Source organism: Eubalaena glacialis, chromosome 6, assembly GCF_028564815.1.
Source record: "Eubalaena glacialis isolate mEubGla1 chromosome 6, mEubGla1.1.hap2.+ XY, whole genome shotgun sequence".
Classification (NCBI taxonomy): Eukaryota; Metazoa; Chordata; class Mammalia; order Artiodactyla; family Balaenidae; genus Eubalaena; species Eubalaena glacialis.
This window is the reverse complement of record NC_083721.1, coordinates 70,335,878-70,353,087: the sequence shown is the minus strand read 5'-3', so window position 1 is coordinate 70,353,087 and position 17,210 is coordinate 70,335,878. Positions and strand designations below refer to the sequence as shown.

General features: G+C 49.4%; 1 protein-coding gene across 7 annotated transcripts in view; it reads left to right on the top strand.

Annotated features, from left to right (window-relative positions):
• The window catches only part of MYLK (myosin light chain kinase), a 269,948-nt gene that overhangs the window by 227,232 nt on the left and 25,506 nt on the right, over window positions 1-17,210 (top strand). For all 7 annotated transcript variants that reach the window (XM_061194266.1, XM_061194267.1, XM_061194261.1 and 4 more), the window contains 4 exons: window positions 2,699-3,001; window positions 10,642-10,674; window positions 10,772-10,865; window positions 12,181-12,384. In XM_061194266.1, the coding sequence (XP_061050249.1) occupies window positions 2,699-3,001; window positions 10,642-10,674; window positions 10,772-10,865; window positions 12,181-12,384 (634 nt within the window). The remainder of the gene's footprint in view (window positions 1-2,698; window positions 3,002-10,641; window positions 10,675-10,771; window positions 10,866-12,180; window positions 12,385-17,210) is intronic.

The window sequence follows — 17,210 nt, the reverse complement described above, 5'->3', positions numbered from 1 at the left end:
CCTCCGTTTTCCCAGGAGTGAGAACATTTGCTGAAGAGAAAATCCTGGAACTGGTGCCATCGGAGCCCCTTCCTTTAGACTCAGCATTTCCCATTCTGCTAGTCAAGTCTCCAGGGAGCCATGAAAGAATTCCAAGGAAGCATGGAGCTCGGGGCCCCAGACACTGAGCCCGCCTGGCCTTTGCCAGGCCATGCCCAGGCCTCCCTCCCAGACTGAGTGCGTCTGTTTCTTTGGCCTGGAGAACAGGCTGTTCTGAGGACGTCTATTCTGTCCTGAGGGTTTTCGTCCCCAGCTCATCCAGCCTCCATGTGGAGCTCCGTAGGTTGGAAAGAACAGAAAGCATCAGGCTCAGCCCCTGGCTCCAAGGGCAGGCACGAGGGTGGGGACTCCTAATCTCCTATGACTTCAGACTTGCGTCTGTTCTGAACTCCTTAACATGGCATCAAATTCCTTGAAAGCATTGAGGTTTCACTTTGAATTAAAGCCACCCTCCCCAAACTTTGCATCTTCTCTCATGCTGCAGGCAGTGACATATGTCCTGTGTCAGTTCTCTTTCTTTTAGCCAAGAGACTAAACTTGGAACAGGGTAGGGGATTAATAGTACCTTTTCCAAAATACCCATTTCTCAAAGTTTTCTTTTCTTGACCAAAGCAGGAGGGGAGAATATCAGTCAGTAGAGTGTATCTGTAGCGTCATCTCAAACTACAGGACATTAAACGTGTCCAGTCAGAAGTTTTCCAGGCATTTCCTTTGAGGGAGGGAGGCAGGGGGTCTGTCTTTCATCTTTCTTTAGGCCTTTTTACTTCCTTAGCTGGGTCTTGAGAGGACTTGAACCACTTGCCTGTAAGAGAGTCTAGAGTAATAAACATCTTAGCCAACACCAGAGATATTTCTAAAAAGACCAATATATCTTTCAGAACAAACAGTTTTTCTAAGAGAACACATTGAACAACCAGTGAATGTGGTTCCATCACAGGAGGCCTCCAGAGTGACTGCCACCGGTGGGGAGTGGCTGTCACAGTCCCAGAGTCATTCCAGGGCGAGTCAACCCAGGCTGGGGTGGCTGGGTATGGATGGCTTCCGGGCAGTGCGTTCTTGGCTGGATGTAGAAGCAGCAGGGCTTGGGGGAGGGGGGAAAATGAATATGTATGTGTATATGTATATGTGGATGTGGATGTGTGTATAGGTATATATGTATGTGTTTGTGTGTGTATGTGTATGTATGTATGTATAGGTGTATGTGTATGCATATGTATGTGGATGTGTTTGTATATGTATACATGGACACACACACACAGGCAGAATGTTCTTTTTCTTCTCAATATGCTTAAGTCATTTACAGGGATTTTCTTTGGCCTTCCTACCTTGCTGAGGGGTAGGAGAGTAGGAATCAAGTACTTTACCTGGGTTTGCTTATTTGATGCTTGCAAAACCCCTAAGAGGTAGATATATATTAACCCCATTTTCCAAATGAAAAAGACAAACTTGTCCTGGAAGTTAAGGAATTAGCTGGAATTCACATAGCTTATAAATTCACAGAGCATAAAACATGGCTTTTAATTGCTAGTTTGGGGAGCTCTAGGACTCAGATTGTCTTGGAGGAGATGAAGGCTTAGTGAACACTGGTATCTGTAACTAAACCAACCACCTACAGAGGCTAAATCTGAAAAATAGAATTCTGTGCAGATGAGCACCTGCCAAAAATCAGCAAAACTAAAGAACCTCATTAATGAACACACTGACGACTGTGATTTGCCTTGAAGTTGGCAGTGTTACTGGTTCTTAGCATTACTGGTCTGAATGGGAAGGCGGCCAGCCAAAGGGGCCGCTCCTAGTTTGTGTCCTCAGCTCATTTTCTGGCCCTCAGTCAGGGATGATTGTGATTTGCTACTGTGGTTCGCTTTGAAATTCTCTACCTCATTTTATAGCAGTCCTAGGAGGATGACAGAGAGAGGGTAGGAGTAATTTTTTACATATTATAAAGTTAGAAATAAACTTCTGCAATAATGATGACAGTAAAGGCTACTCAAACAAGACGCTTTTCTAAGAACATCTCACAACAACCTTGTGATCCAGTGCTATTATCATGCACATTTTACAGACGAGGAAACTGTGGCACAGAGAGGTTAACAAGTAATGAATGAAGACAGAGCCGTATTCAAACCCAGTGTGTGACTTCAGAGCTCAGTGTGCTGTACTGACTCTCAGCGGGGCAGGTATTTCCCAGGTCCCAGAGAAAGTGGAGACTGACCCCTGGTTATGTCACAGGTCACTGACCTCAGGCCTGAAGGAGACACACACACACACACACACACACACACACACACACACACACACATTGAACTCTCTCTCAAAGCATATTTTTGATGGGAAGTAGTCCACGCCTCCTGGGCAGCTTCCTAGGTCTGTTTACACTGAGAAATATGTTTATGACTTGGGCAAAGCACAGGAAACCATGACGTGTAGACTGGAAACTAGCCAAAAAAGAGGTTTTTTTCTGAGCAAACCGGTATTTGCGGGGCTTTCCATATAGGCAGGTGTGTACATAGGTGTGACCGTGTGGATGAGGGAAGGAGAGCCAGGACCAGGGATCGCAGCTCCTGTTCTCCAGGCTTCTCCCTCATGACAGAGCAAATTAAAGAACTTCTGTCCCTGCAGTCCTGCAGAGTTGGGTGATGTTGTGTTTCTGTCTCCGCAGACAAGCCGGACCCCCCGGCCGGCACGCCTTGTGCCTCTGACATTCGGAGCTCCTCGCTGACCCTGTCCTGGTACGGCTCCTCGTACGATGGGGGCAGCGCTGTACAGTCCTACAGCGTCGAGATCTGGGACTCGGCAGACAAGAAGTGGAAGGAACTAGCCACGTGCCGCAGCACCTCTTTTAACATCCAGGACCTGCTGCCTGACCGAGAGTATAAATTCCGTGTGCGCGCGATCAACGTCTATGGAACCAGTGAGCCGAGCCAGGAGTCTGAGCTCACAGTGGTGGGAGAGAAACCTGAAGGTAGGCTGCCTTCCTTTCATCACTGGCTTGAGATAAATGTGCATGACTTACCTTGTGTGTGTAGAAGCCTGAACTGAGAAGGGTACGAGGGAACTGACAAGACATCACTGATGACTGGCAGAGTCTTTTGGGATCTTGATTTCCAATGTTGTGATGCTGATCCATACTCTAAAAGAGGTACCTCTGATCCTTCAAAAAATATTGAACCACCAGTTTTGGTACACTCCCACCAGGGGCGATGGTGTGTTAATCAGGAGCACAGTCCTGGAAAGCGGGAGCTCAGGTAGACCTACAGTTTCAACGTCTTGCCCTACCCACTCACCCAGCTCCCTCCTCTCTTGCACTCATACTTGAGGGTGAACTCAGTGTCAGGGAAGACCGATAAGATTGGGAGCATAAAATCTAACAAGGAGGACAGCTAACTATAATGAGATGGGCTGCATCCTATTAGACCAGTATAAACAAATTGCGGAGACACAGCAGAAAGCATGAATACTTTTGCCATGAAGGTTGGGAAAGACTTCCTAGACGTAATACTTATGCTGAGTCTTGGAAAAAGGAATAGGATTCCAAGAGGTAGGGCAGATTGGGAGAGGCATTCCTCGCAGAGGAAACAGCGTGAGCAAAGGTACAAAGTGGTAGAAATGCATGGCGTTTTGAGACTCTTGTGTGTGGCCAGGGCATATGCTGTGTGAGATAGAACGGGAGGAAGCAACACAAAAAGGACAGTGTGGCTAAAATTGTGAGTTCATCAAAGGTTTTCAGGCAGGGGCTTGATGCAATTAGATCTGTTTTTTTAGAAAGAGAGTTAGAGGAAGAATAGACCTTTGCAACTCAAGGGGTGGTCTGGACCACTAGTCTTGGGATCCTGGGAGCTTGTTAGAAATGCAGACTCTCTGCACCCCACTTCCCTAGTCCCTTCTGAACCTTCATTTTAACATTATCCACCCTCACCCCGCCATGGATTCATATACACTTGAAAGTTCGAGAAGCACTGGAGTGGACTAGGGGGGTGAGATTGGAGTCAGTGAAATACCGGTTGAGCTTCTGTGGTGTAGTCCGGGAGAGGTATAGTAAGGGCTCCTTAGGAGGTGGAATTGACCATTCCTGATGACTTCTGGGGCAGAGAATTCAAGGGAAAAGTTAGAAGAGTCTAAGATTACTCCCAGGTCCCAGCTTGGGCAACTAAAGACAAGTTCAAGAGCCATTTAGAGGTTGATTATTATGATTCATGGTGGCTAACATATATTAAACACTTGCTGTATGCTAACCATACATTAAGCACTTTACGTGCATTATGTCACGCATCTAACTCAACGAAGTAGATACTGTTATTACCCCCACTTTACAGATAGGGGAACTGAGGTTTAGAGGGGTGAAGCTAGTTGCCCAAGGTCACAGAGCTTGGAAATGGTGTGTTGAAGCTTGAACTCAGAGCTGTCTGACCCTGAGCCTGAGCTCCGTTGGTTAAACTAATGGAGGAGGCCAGGCTGCCTCCCAGTGACTTGGAGGTTAGATAGCAGGGAGTCCCAGAGAAGGTGGAAGTTCTGGTTTCAGTCCTGTTGAGTTGAGGTGTCTGAGGGATATCCATGGGGAGGGGTCTTCAGACTGTTGGATGGTTGAATCCAGAGCTCAGGAGAAAGGTTTAAGCTCGAGCTACAGGTTTGGGGGGGGGGGTCTTCACTATTTAATTGGTAATTGAAGCCATGGGCACGGAGAGGGGGGTAAAGAAAGTCTACACTGATACAGAAATGAAAGAGCCTGCACGACCAGGAGAAAGGACTGAGAGGGGAGAGAACCAAGGGGAGGCTGGAGCTGTGTTGCAGAAACATGGAAGCAGCGAGTGGCAAAGAGGAAAGAGATGAGGATGCAAGAAGATCTTTGGATTCAGCCCTTTGATAAGCCGTGATCTTTGAGAGCAAAGTCCATAGCGTTTCCACAGTGTGGGAAATGGTTGGCCTGGGGCTAAGGAATAAATGGAAGAAGGAGAGGCCAGGAGTATGGAATGTTACTTCAAGAAGTTTCATGTGAAGAGAAGAAAACGAGTGCTGTGAATTTAAGATGAAGGCAAGGTTGGGGGCAGGGAGGAAGGTGGAGGGAAAACAAGTGAAAGACTTCTAGGAGAAAAGAGAGCTGTAAGATGTGAGGTAGAGAGAAGACTAAAGGACCAGGAGCTGGACAGGGCGCAGGTCCTGAAATCACCATATAGCCAGAGGCATCATACGTATGGAAACTGTCATTACAGTTTGATACCTCTCTTTAGTTTCAAAATTTAGGCATAAAACAGATATTAAACTTTACTTTCAAATTAAATGAGGGCTCCAGAAAGAAAGTTTGGAGGTTGCCAGTGGGAAACACACCAAATTTACAATTTTGCCTGTGCAGCCCTGTCTTGGGGGCCTTTGCCCAGTGAGCCCTAGAGATCCCCAGAGGGCAGGTCTCTCTGAGAGCCATAGTGTGCTGTGGCGGCGTGGATCATGGAGCCCGGCCCAAGAGAGCCCTGCCAGCCTCTTTGCAGTTTCATGGGGCTCCTGCCCACTAGCCACTCACAAATGTCTTCTGGGAGAAAGAGTGACAAAACTGCCATCGGCCGCCCTTTGACATCCCCCTTTGACATGAGCAGAATGGAGAGCAGACTGGTTAGAGTGGGTGGGCCAGGAGAGGCAGCCAGGTTCCAGTCTGCATGTTTTTAGCATATTACTTTGTCCAAGAAGATGACTCCCAACTTCTTAGAAAAGTGATAGAAAAGGGGTATCATGGCAGTGAGATGTGCATTAGCTGGAAGGGAAAGCTTCCAGGTCTTTTAGGGCATATACCAGGAGAGACTGTAGAATACCTGTTGAGCCCCACACAGAGGACCAGAGGCCACAGGAGCTGCGCGTGTGGCTCTTAGCAGGCCAGGACAGCAGCTTCCAGGGCTGTGAGGACAGTCTATGGGGAGGAGGGGCTGGGACCACTTGGCTCCAGGCAGGTGGCCTCTCCCTTCTTGCCTGAGGCCAGCTGAACCCCCTTCTGTGGTCCTCAGATTCTTTTCCTGGGGCCCATCCTGGCTGGGAGCAGACAAAGGGAAATGTTGAAATTGCCTGCAATCCAGAGGAGGAGTCCAGGCCACCCAGGGCTTCCAGGCTGGAAGATGCTCCCACCCCCAGGTCCAGCTGGCTTGTCCCTGGTGGGGGGGGGCGGGAAGGGGCAGAACAGCACAGAACATCCTCTGAGGGGCAGAGGATGAAGGGGGGGATGGGAGGGTGAGGGTAAGGGGGTGTGGCTTCCAAGTGAAGCTCTCTGTGGACGGCTCAGAAGCCTGTCAGTTATAGCCTGGGTTGATCATCTATCTCCTCTTTAAAAGTGCAATGGCTCTCAGAGAAGTGGAGGGTGCGTGTGTGTGTGCACATGTGTAGAAGAGGGATGTGATTTTAGTAGATCATTTCTGTGAGCCCGTGGGGTCTGGTGGTCATGAAAAGGCAGTGCCAATTAACCCTTCCCCCTCTAAGCGCAGCTAATGTTGGCTCTCACCTTCCCCACCGCTACCACGGCCCTTCCTGCCTCTGCCTCAGCAACTTCAGTTTTTGGCTTCATCCGGACGTCTCAGTTCCATCCCCGCCCTCACTCTGCATTCACTCACTCAGTGTGTCCGGTGCCCCTCCTGTGTTCCAGGTGCTGCCGGGGCGCTAGGGATATGGTGGAGGATACAACCTAGCATGTAGGTCTCCACCCAGCTCTGTGGCCTCCTTATGCCAGAGCCCTCCCCCCCTCAGACTAGGACCCCTAACCTGACAGCTCCCCTCCTCGTCTTCCCAAACCTGAGTAAACAAGCACTTCCCCTTCCCCCTCCCACCCAACGCAGCCGCTCTCTCCCATCCCAACCAGGTCTGGATCTCCACTCCCACCATACTCAGCTCTAACTCTGAAATCCACTCCGTCCTTGCTCCTAATCCTAATTTGTTCTAGTCTATATAGTTGTTAGCAAACAGCTGTGATAGAGGCTGCCTGCAGAGTAGGGTAGAGATGCAGAGCCCCTAGAGAAGCTGCGGAGATCAACCGCTCAATCTGAGCTGCCGCGGCTGCCCTCCCCGGGACGCGGGCGCCCTCTAGTGCCCGCTGGGCGCCCAGCAGCCCTCCGCCATGCGAAGGGACCGCTCTGTCCAGGGAGCCGGCTAGACACGTGCCACGTGAGGGCCAGAGCGCTCAGACGGTCCTCCCCGAAACACCACTCCAGGGGGATGGTGTCATCTGCCTGAAGAAATATCTCGGAACCATCTTCCAAATAGTTCTTCCACTTAGCTCTTGGAACTCACAGCTCTTTCTGAGTGGATTTTTATAAAAGTATTTTGTTCAAGTCCTTTCTACTGCAATTTAGCTCCTTCCTGAACGGAAAGATGGACACCACGTGGCCACCTCTCTCATTACTACCCCTTTATGCTCAGAGAGCTTGGCTAATTGAATTGTGGTCTTTCCCCCACACCTCTGGGGTTCCTCCTCTCATGGCCATTTCCCTTCCAAATAGAGGAGACAGGACGAGAAGGTAAAGGAGGAAGGGAAATGTCTCAGCCTGGAGCCTTGGTCCAAGTTCCACACAGAGGAAGGGTTGCTGTGTGACAGTGAGCCAGAGGCAGGGGCCTGGATTCCCTGAGATTGAGCTGGACCCCACAGCCATGGTACCAGGAAAGCACTCTGCATCTTGACTGCTAAGGAGAGAGGCAGGAGGTGAGGGTAGGTGTGGTATTTGAGACGAGGGCAAGAAGACTAGCTCCATTTCTAACTGGTGTCAGAGAGATGGGGAGAGGCCAGTTCTAGAACTGCATGCCCTTTCAGGGCCACCTGGAAGATGCCTCCGGGAAACAGGTCATTGGAAAGCCCCTCGTGGGCTCACAGCGCTGCTGCGGCTCCTTCACGAGGAGAGGACAGACAGTTCCTCCTAGAGATTCCAGGCCAGGAAAGCCTGTCTCTCTGTACTCTCTCATCCTGCTGCTCATTCCACACCAGGATATGTGGCATGGGGACAAAAAGGTCAGGACAGGTCAAACCACTGTCTCAGCGAGGGCACCATGGATCAGGACGATGGGGCCTCCCTGACACTAAATGTGGTTATTATCATTAATATTTTGTCTCTAAGGCCCCATCCAGTGACTGGCATCCACAAGTGCTCAGTTAATGATTGTTGAATTGACTTGAATCTCTTGCTTTCCTTAAAGCCCTGTTTGAAATACCATGGTTGAACTAACCTAAACATCTCTTGAACCTATTTATCGTTCTTACGGTGGCTCTTGAGATGTGATTTCCAGATGCCTACGGCCTTCCTCCTATGTGAGGTATAACGCTAAATTGTTCTCCCACGTTATAGTATTCATTAGTTGGTGAAAGTTTGTAACCCTAATCTCACCCTCGGCTATTGTGATTTTTTTTGTTTTTTATCATGTCTGCTTTAGGCTTCTTTCCCAACCAGAGAGGCCTAACCTTTTCTGATTGTCTTCACATGGCAGCTCTTCCTTTCCATGGCCCATACCTCCTCCAGCTCCACTGAGACTTTCTCAGTGCCAACAGCCAGGGTTCTAGGATCACATGACCCCAGGCTCTACCAAGGGCAAAGTAATAATACCTGTTGGCGGCCGGTGCACATGTCCCCAATGACAACATTCTGTTGGCCAGAGCAGTTGGTTGAGGAACGGGGCTCCCGCTTTTGGTTCTAACTAGATACCCCAGGGCTTGTCATGCTGAAAGTCTGAATGATTCAGTTCTCCCTGAACACATGACTCCATTACTACCTTCCAGGTGTGTTGCTCTCAAGTACATTTTGGTCATCTATGAATTTGACAGTGTCACTCTCAACTCTCAAATCTGTGATTTAGAAGACTCGACCAGTTATACTCGCATCCCGACGGTATCTGTGAACCCCACCACTAATCTGAGAGTCCCCGACGATCTTATCCTTTTTTATTTTTCCATGGCATTTTCCTTTCTGTGACAAATATTCCTCCCAATCCCACTTGTGTTGGTTTTTTAAAACTAAACTTCATCAACAGCATTTTAAGAACTCTAAACAAATCATAGCCTCTCTTGTTCCCGGTCACATGTTTATAAACTCTCTCAAAACTCTTTTCCAGCAAGGGGTACTTATCTTGCATGGGAACTGTGTGACTTCTCTCAGGTTGCCTGCTTAGGTTTCAGTAATTTGTTCTGCCCTCAGCCTAACAGAGAGGCTCACTGTCTACAGTTTCAAGCTGCACCTGGTCCCCAACCCACACCTTCATCGCCAGCATTCCACTTGCGAAGCACACAGAACTGGGCCCGCTCCCACACAAGCCCTCTTTGCTGGGCAGTGTCTGACCAACCCCTCTGCCCCGTCTGCTCTGGTCTTCCTTCCATCTGCCATCCCTTTCCTGTCCTCAGTCTTGCTCTGCTGGGAGCTTCAGCAAATCACACCCTTTCCCCCAGTTGTTGACACACACACACACACACACACACACACTTTAGAAATCCTTGGCCTCCCTCTCTGGCTTCCTCAGGTCTTTCTACCTCTTCAGGAAGCCTCCCTTGGTTCCCGCTGTCAGACGGGACACAGCCCACATCGTGGCTGAGCAGCATCTAGCACATCACAAAGCATGGCATCCAGGGCTAGCCAAGGACCCGAGAAACCACCCAGAAATACAGTGCTTTCCTTTTACAGATGAGGAAACTGAGGTCCAGGAAGGGAAAGGCACTTGGCTAAGGTCAAGAAGCCACAGTGGCTCTTTAGGGACTAATTATGCCAAAGCAAAGGAAAGCCTGGACTTCTGAAGTGGGTGTGTTCCTCTGGCCACCAGCCTGTCCCCTCATGACCCCCCACCCACTACTGAAACATCTGTGTGAACGGCCAGAGTGGGCTGCTGCCGTCCCTCCTTGCCATACCCGTAAATACCCGCTGGCTTCCTGCATGACGTCACCCACCTCCTCGCTGTGTTCCATCATTTCCTTTAAGACACAACTCAAGGGCTCCTTCTTCCTAGACTAATTGCTCTGACTTTATACTTGCCCCACTTGTGTCACCTTCCTCCATTGTCTACTCAGTTTGTACTGCGATATCATGTGCTTGATTACATAACACTCGTAATGGATATTTCAAGGATATGTGTTTTTGCCTCTCCAACGAAATTATATATAAGCTCCAAGAAAGGAGGAGAGATCATGCCATCTGTATTTTGTTTTGTACACCCGTGATCACTGGCAAAATAACTGGTACCTAGCTGGAATTCCAGAAAAAGTTCTCAGCAAATGGATAAATGGATTTGACACTAGTAGCGATTATAAGCTGCCGACTTTTGAGCCGTAGCAGAAAGGGACTGTCGTAGTTATGTGTAGGTTCTGAAAGTCAGAGAGACTAGAAAAGATGTGAAGAAGGGCATGTCTAGGGGACCTCAAGGCTAGAGGGGAGTGGATGGAGGGGAGAGCTGGCAGAGGAGGGGCTGGGTGGGGTGAGGAGGCCAGCGCCTGCCGGTGGATACGTGGCCCTGTTGCAGCGTGGACCCACTGACCCCGTGGTGATGCCCAGAGCTCTGGGCTTGGTGGTCTTGTGCCGGGGAAGGCTGAAGTCTGACAGGGCCCCCGGCATGCTTTGCTCTCGGTGGGCCTTCATTACTAATCGCCCACGCTCTCTCTCCCCCTAGAGCCGAAGGATGAAGTGGAGGTGTCAGATGATGGTGAGTGCTGGCCCCCGTCCTCGGGAAGACTCGAGGGGTGGAGGGGGACGAGTGAGGGGTCTGATGGCTCACACTCACCCCAACCCCCACCCTGCAGATGAAAAGGAGCCCGAGGTTGATTACCGGACCGTCACGGTCAATACTGACCAGAAAGTGTCTGACTTCTACGACATCGAAGAGAGAATAGGATCGTAAGTGGAGTGGGAAGCACCCTTCCGGAGCCCAGGGTGAGGGTGGCGCAGGCCCCGAGGTTAAGTTCCCTGCTTCCTCTTCCTGTCCTTCCCTGGGTTCTGCCAACTCCCCAGACTGAGGTTCCTGCAGAACCGGGAGGGCTTGACCTGTCGGCACCCGTGAAAGCATCACCCGGCCAGGGCTCTCTTAGGAGCTGCTGTGCCCCGGGCTCCCTCCGCAAGCTTGAGCAGGCCCGTCCTCCTCTGCAATCCACCCCGCACATGGGACATAACCCAGGGCAGCGGGTCTGGCCCGGCCTGTCTTTAGGATCCCTTCCCTTTGATCCGTGCTCGCCGTTCAGCAGTTCTAGCTCTAGTGCTTCAGGAGAATGCGGGCCCTCGACGTGCACCTCCTGTCATCACCCCTCGCTTTGTGAACTCAGTCCACAGTCTCTGTTCAGGCTCTTCCCTGGGCTGCGGAGACACCAATGGACTCAGGCCGCAAGCCTGGGCCCTCGGCACAGCCAGGCTGTGCCCATCAGCAGCGGCACCCAGGGCTGCCTGTCGCCCACTGACTCTCCCTGGAAGAGGAGGGGAGGTGGAAGAGAGAGGAATGGGGCTCAGCTCTTATTTCCGGAGGGTTTCTGTCCAATAAAGGAGTGACACCAACCTCATCACAGTCCTGAAGAACGAGGACCCTGCGCTGGGGCGGGAGTGGTGTCGGCGGAATGCCACCACTGCCGTCCCCATGGTGGGAAGCAGGGGCCTTGCTAGGCTGTCTCCAGGGCCCCGGTACTGGAAAGGCGTGGAAGGCAGGCAACCACTCAGAAATTCTCGGTACTTGGGGAGGACTTCCCCAACCTGACGTCACGGGTCCTTTCATGGGGGAAAGGGAAAGAAGTCTGTCGCCAAGATTGAGGCCTCAGCCCAAGGAGGTGACAGTCCTAAAAGAACAGCAAGAGTGGACAGAGTTAGGGCAGGGTTGCGGGGCCAGACCCGGGCTGACACTGACAAGTGATGGAGAGTAGGTTTGTCAGCATCAGCAGTGCGCTTCACTGACCTAGAGCAGGGACTGGCAAACTTTTTCTGTAAAGGGCCAGATAATGGATATTTAGGGTTTGTGGGCCATTTGGTTTATGCTGCAATGACTGCTCTGCTACTGAAACCCAGAAGCAGCCACAGACGATCTGGGCACAAATGGGCATGGCTGTTTTCCAGTAAAACTTTATTTAGAAAAAGAGGGAGGCCAGATGGGTCCCACAGTCCATCACTTGCCAATCCCAATTCAGTGGAAAGCTGGGCTAAATTGCTTTTTCTCTCCTCCTTTCACTCACAGTGGGAAATTTGGACAGGTCTTTCGACTTGTAGAAAAGAAAACTGGAAAAATCTGGGCAGGGAAATTCTTCAAGGCATATTCAGCAAAAGAGAAAGAGAACATCCGGCAGGAGATCAGCATCATGAACTGCCTCCACCACCCCAAGCTGGTCCAGTGTGTGGATGCCTTCGAGGAGAAGGCCAACATCGTCATGGTCCTGGAAATGTGAGTGTCCTGCCGCGGGGCGGCCCAGGCGCCATGGGCCTGGGATCCCCTTGTGTGACTCCCGCACTGTCCCGCCACCACCCTCCACCCCAAGATGGAGAGCACCGTGGGCCAGGGGGTGATGTGCACGACACTCAGCAGCCCGTACGGCCGGGTGCTGACCACTGGGAACAGTCCGTCTGTGCCTGGTGCTGGCCCTGACCCACTGCCCACCAGCCCCCTCTGCTCATCTCCAGAACACACTGGCAGGTCTTTGAGGACCGCTGCCCCCTTCTCACCCTCACCTCCCTGTGAAAGGCTCAGGGCTACCCCTCGGCTCCTTGGTTTCATTCAGGGCATTCTGACCTAGAGGTGGCTTTAGAGCGGAAGAGGGGGGACAGGGCAATTTCCCGACCAGCCTGTGAGAGAGAAGGGGGCCCAGGGCTGGGAGCTCAGAATGCGGGAGTGTAAGCCTCGCTCCCGTCCTCCTGCTCTGCTCTGTGTGCCCCTGGTCCACGCTGGTTTGTTCTCTCTTGACCTCTCACTCACCAAAGAGTAGCGCTTTCTGAGTTGGGCTGCACAGAGGCAGGGGGATGACCAGATGACGCCCAGCCAAGGCTTTCCTGGACTCCATTGTTTCTTCGAGTCCCAGTCCTCCACCTCCCTCCCCTCTGAGTGCTGGTCTGCATGTGCACAAACACACACACACACACACACACACATATAAACATACATACACGCACAAACACACACATAAACATACATACACGCACAAACACACACATAAACATACATACACGCACACACACATATAAACATACACACACACATAAACATACATACACATATAAACATACATACACACAAACACACACACATATAAACATACATACACACACACACACATACAAACATACTGGAGTCAGTAAGCCAGACATGCTCTGTAGTGTGTATTTTTTAAGCATTTCTTTTCCTTTTTTAATGTGAATTTTAAAAGTATATGATACAATCATATCAAAAAATATAAGAAAATACACAATGAGAAGTCCCATTCCTACCCCTGTCTCCCATCTACCCTGTTCCTACCCTGCCTCAGCACCACTGGTAACCAATTTTGTTGGTTTTGTCTGTGTCCTTCCAAAGTTTCTTTATGAAAATGCAAGCATATATTATTTATATATATATTATTCATATTCATATATGAATATATATATATATATAATGTATGTATATATACACATACTTCCCACCTTTTAACCCAAAGACAAGTTTCACTCAATATTCTATACTTGGCTTTTTTCCATTCAACAGTGTATCTTGGAGAGAGGCCCACATCAGTAGCCAGGGGGGCTTCCTCACTCTCCCTGCTCCCTGGAATCTCAGCGCATGCATAGACCACAGGTTATTCGTCTTCTTTTGATAGGGGTTTGGATGGTTTCCAGGCTTTGGCTTTTGCAAAAAGGCAGTGTTTATAACCTTGTACATACAGCTTTACACTCATGCCTGTGTACATCTGTAGGGTAAATTCCCAGAAGTGTGGGAGTGCTGGATCAAAGGGGATGTGCATTTGAAAGCTTTAGCAATATTCTGAAGTTGCCCTCAGCATCCTTGAACTGCTCATCCCAGGCTTCAGGGATCTCAGTCCTTCGGAGAGGACTCTGTCAACATCTCGGTGTTCTTTCCTGGGAAAGGTGAAGCCAGTGAGGCATCCCCAGTTTGAGGAGTGACTCCCCTCACTCCGTGAACCTTTGCTGTGTTTCCTTTCAGTTTGTGTTCCTCAGGAAAGGCAGTCGTGGTTAAGAGACAGACTTGAGTCTGAGAAACCTCACTTCAATCCCTGCTCTGCCTCTTGTTGACGACCTTGAATAAGTTGCCCAACTGTGCCAATCATTAGTTTTATTACCTGTAAAAGGAGGCTATAAACCATCTCGTGTATAATGTGGGGATTAGATGGAATAACATGTGTCAGGCACAGGCTATATAATTGCGAGTTATTCTTAGGAGTATGATGCATTGACTTTTTCTGTATCCTGGTCTTTTTTCCACTTAAAATTATTTTGTGAGCACTTTAACACCCAACTGGTTGTGTGGAACAAATCCTACTATTCAGGAAACCTGGGGTCAGCTTCTATTACTGTCGAGCTGTGATTTTGTAATTATTAAATCCTTTCAGCGAGGAGAGATATTTGGATTAGAGTCCCTTTTGGTTCTAAAATTCTGCAGTTCTGTGGAACTTTTACACAGATTCAAAGGAAATCTTCCTTCGTCTCTTAGAATCAGTTTTCAGCCCCGAATTCAAACTTCCCTCCCCACTTCTAGGAAAGATTTAGCCCATGTCCATGGCCTCACTCATTATACCCTCACAATAGCCCTGTGGGCTGCAGCCTTTCACATTTATTATAGAACAGGTTGCTTGGTCCAGGCAGCGTGGGCGTGTGGGGACATGTGAAGAAATGTCTTATCTTTGGAAGTTAAACCTTGAGCAAGTTCGTGAGAAGGTGCAGGAGCGGGTAGGAGGCAGCCAAGCCTGGGTGAGGCTGGGCAGCAGCACCAGTGGGCAGAATACCATACTTAGCTTGGAATTGGGAGTTGGCAAGCTGGATGGAAAATGTTGGGAGAAAACGTACGAGGGCTTCAGCTGGTCTGGCTTTCATCCCTCCACCCCACGCCTCCCCCGTGGACAGGAGTGAGTCTTACATTCACAGATGCCAGATGATTCTCCTGCACTTGGGGTAAGGAGCTTGCCCCTTGATAGGAACTCGACCAAAGAAGAAGGAGCAGATTCATACTCAATCTGTACTTCCCTTCCAGCTTAAACAGACCTGGCCACTGAGAAGGCAAAGGTTGGCTTTCAGCAGTACGATTTGCTCTTCTCCTTGTTTGATGGAGAAACTGAGATTAAGAGAAGGACAATCCCTGGTGATACAGAAAAATGAAAATGTATTGCAGGGTCCCAGCCTTCAGATCAGCCGCCTCAGATACAGTGAGAGACCAGAATTAATGTGTCTTCAGCCTTTATGACCTCCGATTATGGGACAAGCCCCTATCGTTGTAGCAGTGTTGCTCTGATACAGGAGTTCCTTCAGGCTCCGGGCCTGGAGTCAGGGCTGGTCCTTTTGGGACATTCCTAGTGCTGGTGGGCCCCTGAGCACTGAAGAAGATGTGCAGCTTAAGCTGAGTCATCCATTGCCCATCTCACCTTCATGCTGCCATTGGCAAAACTGATCAAAGAATAAGCAGCTAGCTGCCATGAGACAAGGAGGAGAGGGTCTGGGTTTGGAGGCCCCTGAAGTGTCATCCTTCTGGCTGCCAGTGAGGGCTGGCCAATGTCTACAGTTGGGGGATAAATTTGATCCCTTGGAATAAGGTAGGTATTCATTCATTCATTCACTCACTCATCACTGTTAATTTATTAAGCACACATTTCCTCCACCCAATCTTGGCCCATGGCTTTATCCCATCTCTGTGGGTGGCAGCTTCTTTCCACCCACAGTCTTGAGTGTTTTGAAAAGAAACCTATATAGAACCATTAATCCTCTTTATGTAACCCCTTCCATCCTCAAAAATGGACCACAAGGACAGGTTTCAAAATACATTAAATAAATTTGAATAGGTTTGAACCTATTTGCACCTCTACTAAATAGGTTACCTCTAGAAATGCAGCAGTAATTATCTCCACGGCTCAGATTTCCACCACTCATTGCCTCAGACGTTCCCAAGGACACTGCAAAAAATGATTTCTTGCTTTTTCAGAATATTTTAAATTTAAAACCAAACATTTTGGGGTACCTTGTCTGTGCCAGATATTGCCAGGTAAAAACAAGGTTCTAGAGATGAGCCGGACCTTTTCCAGACATGTTCACAAACAACTTTAAGACAAGGCAGGCTTGATGGGAAAAGTGCAAAGATGAGACTGTGGGAACCCAGGGAGGGAAAGATCATATGATGAAATTGGGAGTGATTTCTCAGAGGACATGAATTTCAGCTGGCTTCCCTGGGGTGGTAACTGAGTAAGCCAGTATTTCTCAAACTTGTCTGATCTTAAGAATGACCTGGGGTACTCATTAAAAATATGGATCACAACCCTTCGAAGATTTTCTAAATCAGAATCTGCAGGGGAGAAGCTTGGGAGTCTGTATTTTCAACAAGAGCCCCTACTGGTTCTTTAAAAAAGAAAAAAAAAAAAGATAATTAACATTATTGAGCACTTACTATGTGCCAGGCACTTTTCTAAGCACTTTACCTGTATTAATTCACTCAATCTCCACAGCAACCCTGTGAGATAGTGCTGTTTTTATCTGCATCTTACAGATGAGGAAGTTGGGGCTCAGAGATGTTAAGAATGGTCTGAAACCTAGGAACCTAGGAACGGAGATTAAAGTTTGACCTAGAGCCTGGGTGGAGGGCAACAGAAATGAAGGGCTTAAGGACAGAGGCGCCACCTGCTGGCCACACAAGGACCTCCTTCTCGGTTGGTTCTAAAGCATTGGTTCCAGCGCCCCCCAGCGGCCACTGGCACAGACTGACCTTTACCCGCTCAGCCCTCCCAGAAGTCTCTGTCCTGTGGTGATGGAGACCCACAGAGGCTTCCGTGTGCTTGGCCCCATGGTGCGTCCTTGTCTGTCTCTCCCTCAGGGCTCAGTAACAAGATCCACTTGGCCCGCAGCAGGTTGTCAGGTGATAATTAATATGTGTTGAGCACCCACTGTGTGTCAGGCATGATGCTTTACAAAAGTTCCTTCATTCCTAACTACTATGATGTAGGGACAGATGAGGAAACTGGGGCTCAGAAAGGTTAAGTAACTTGCCCAAGCCACAGAGACAGGATTCAAACTCAGCTCTTTCCC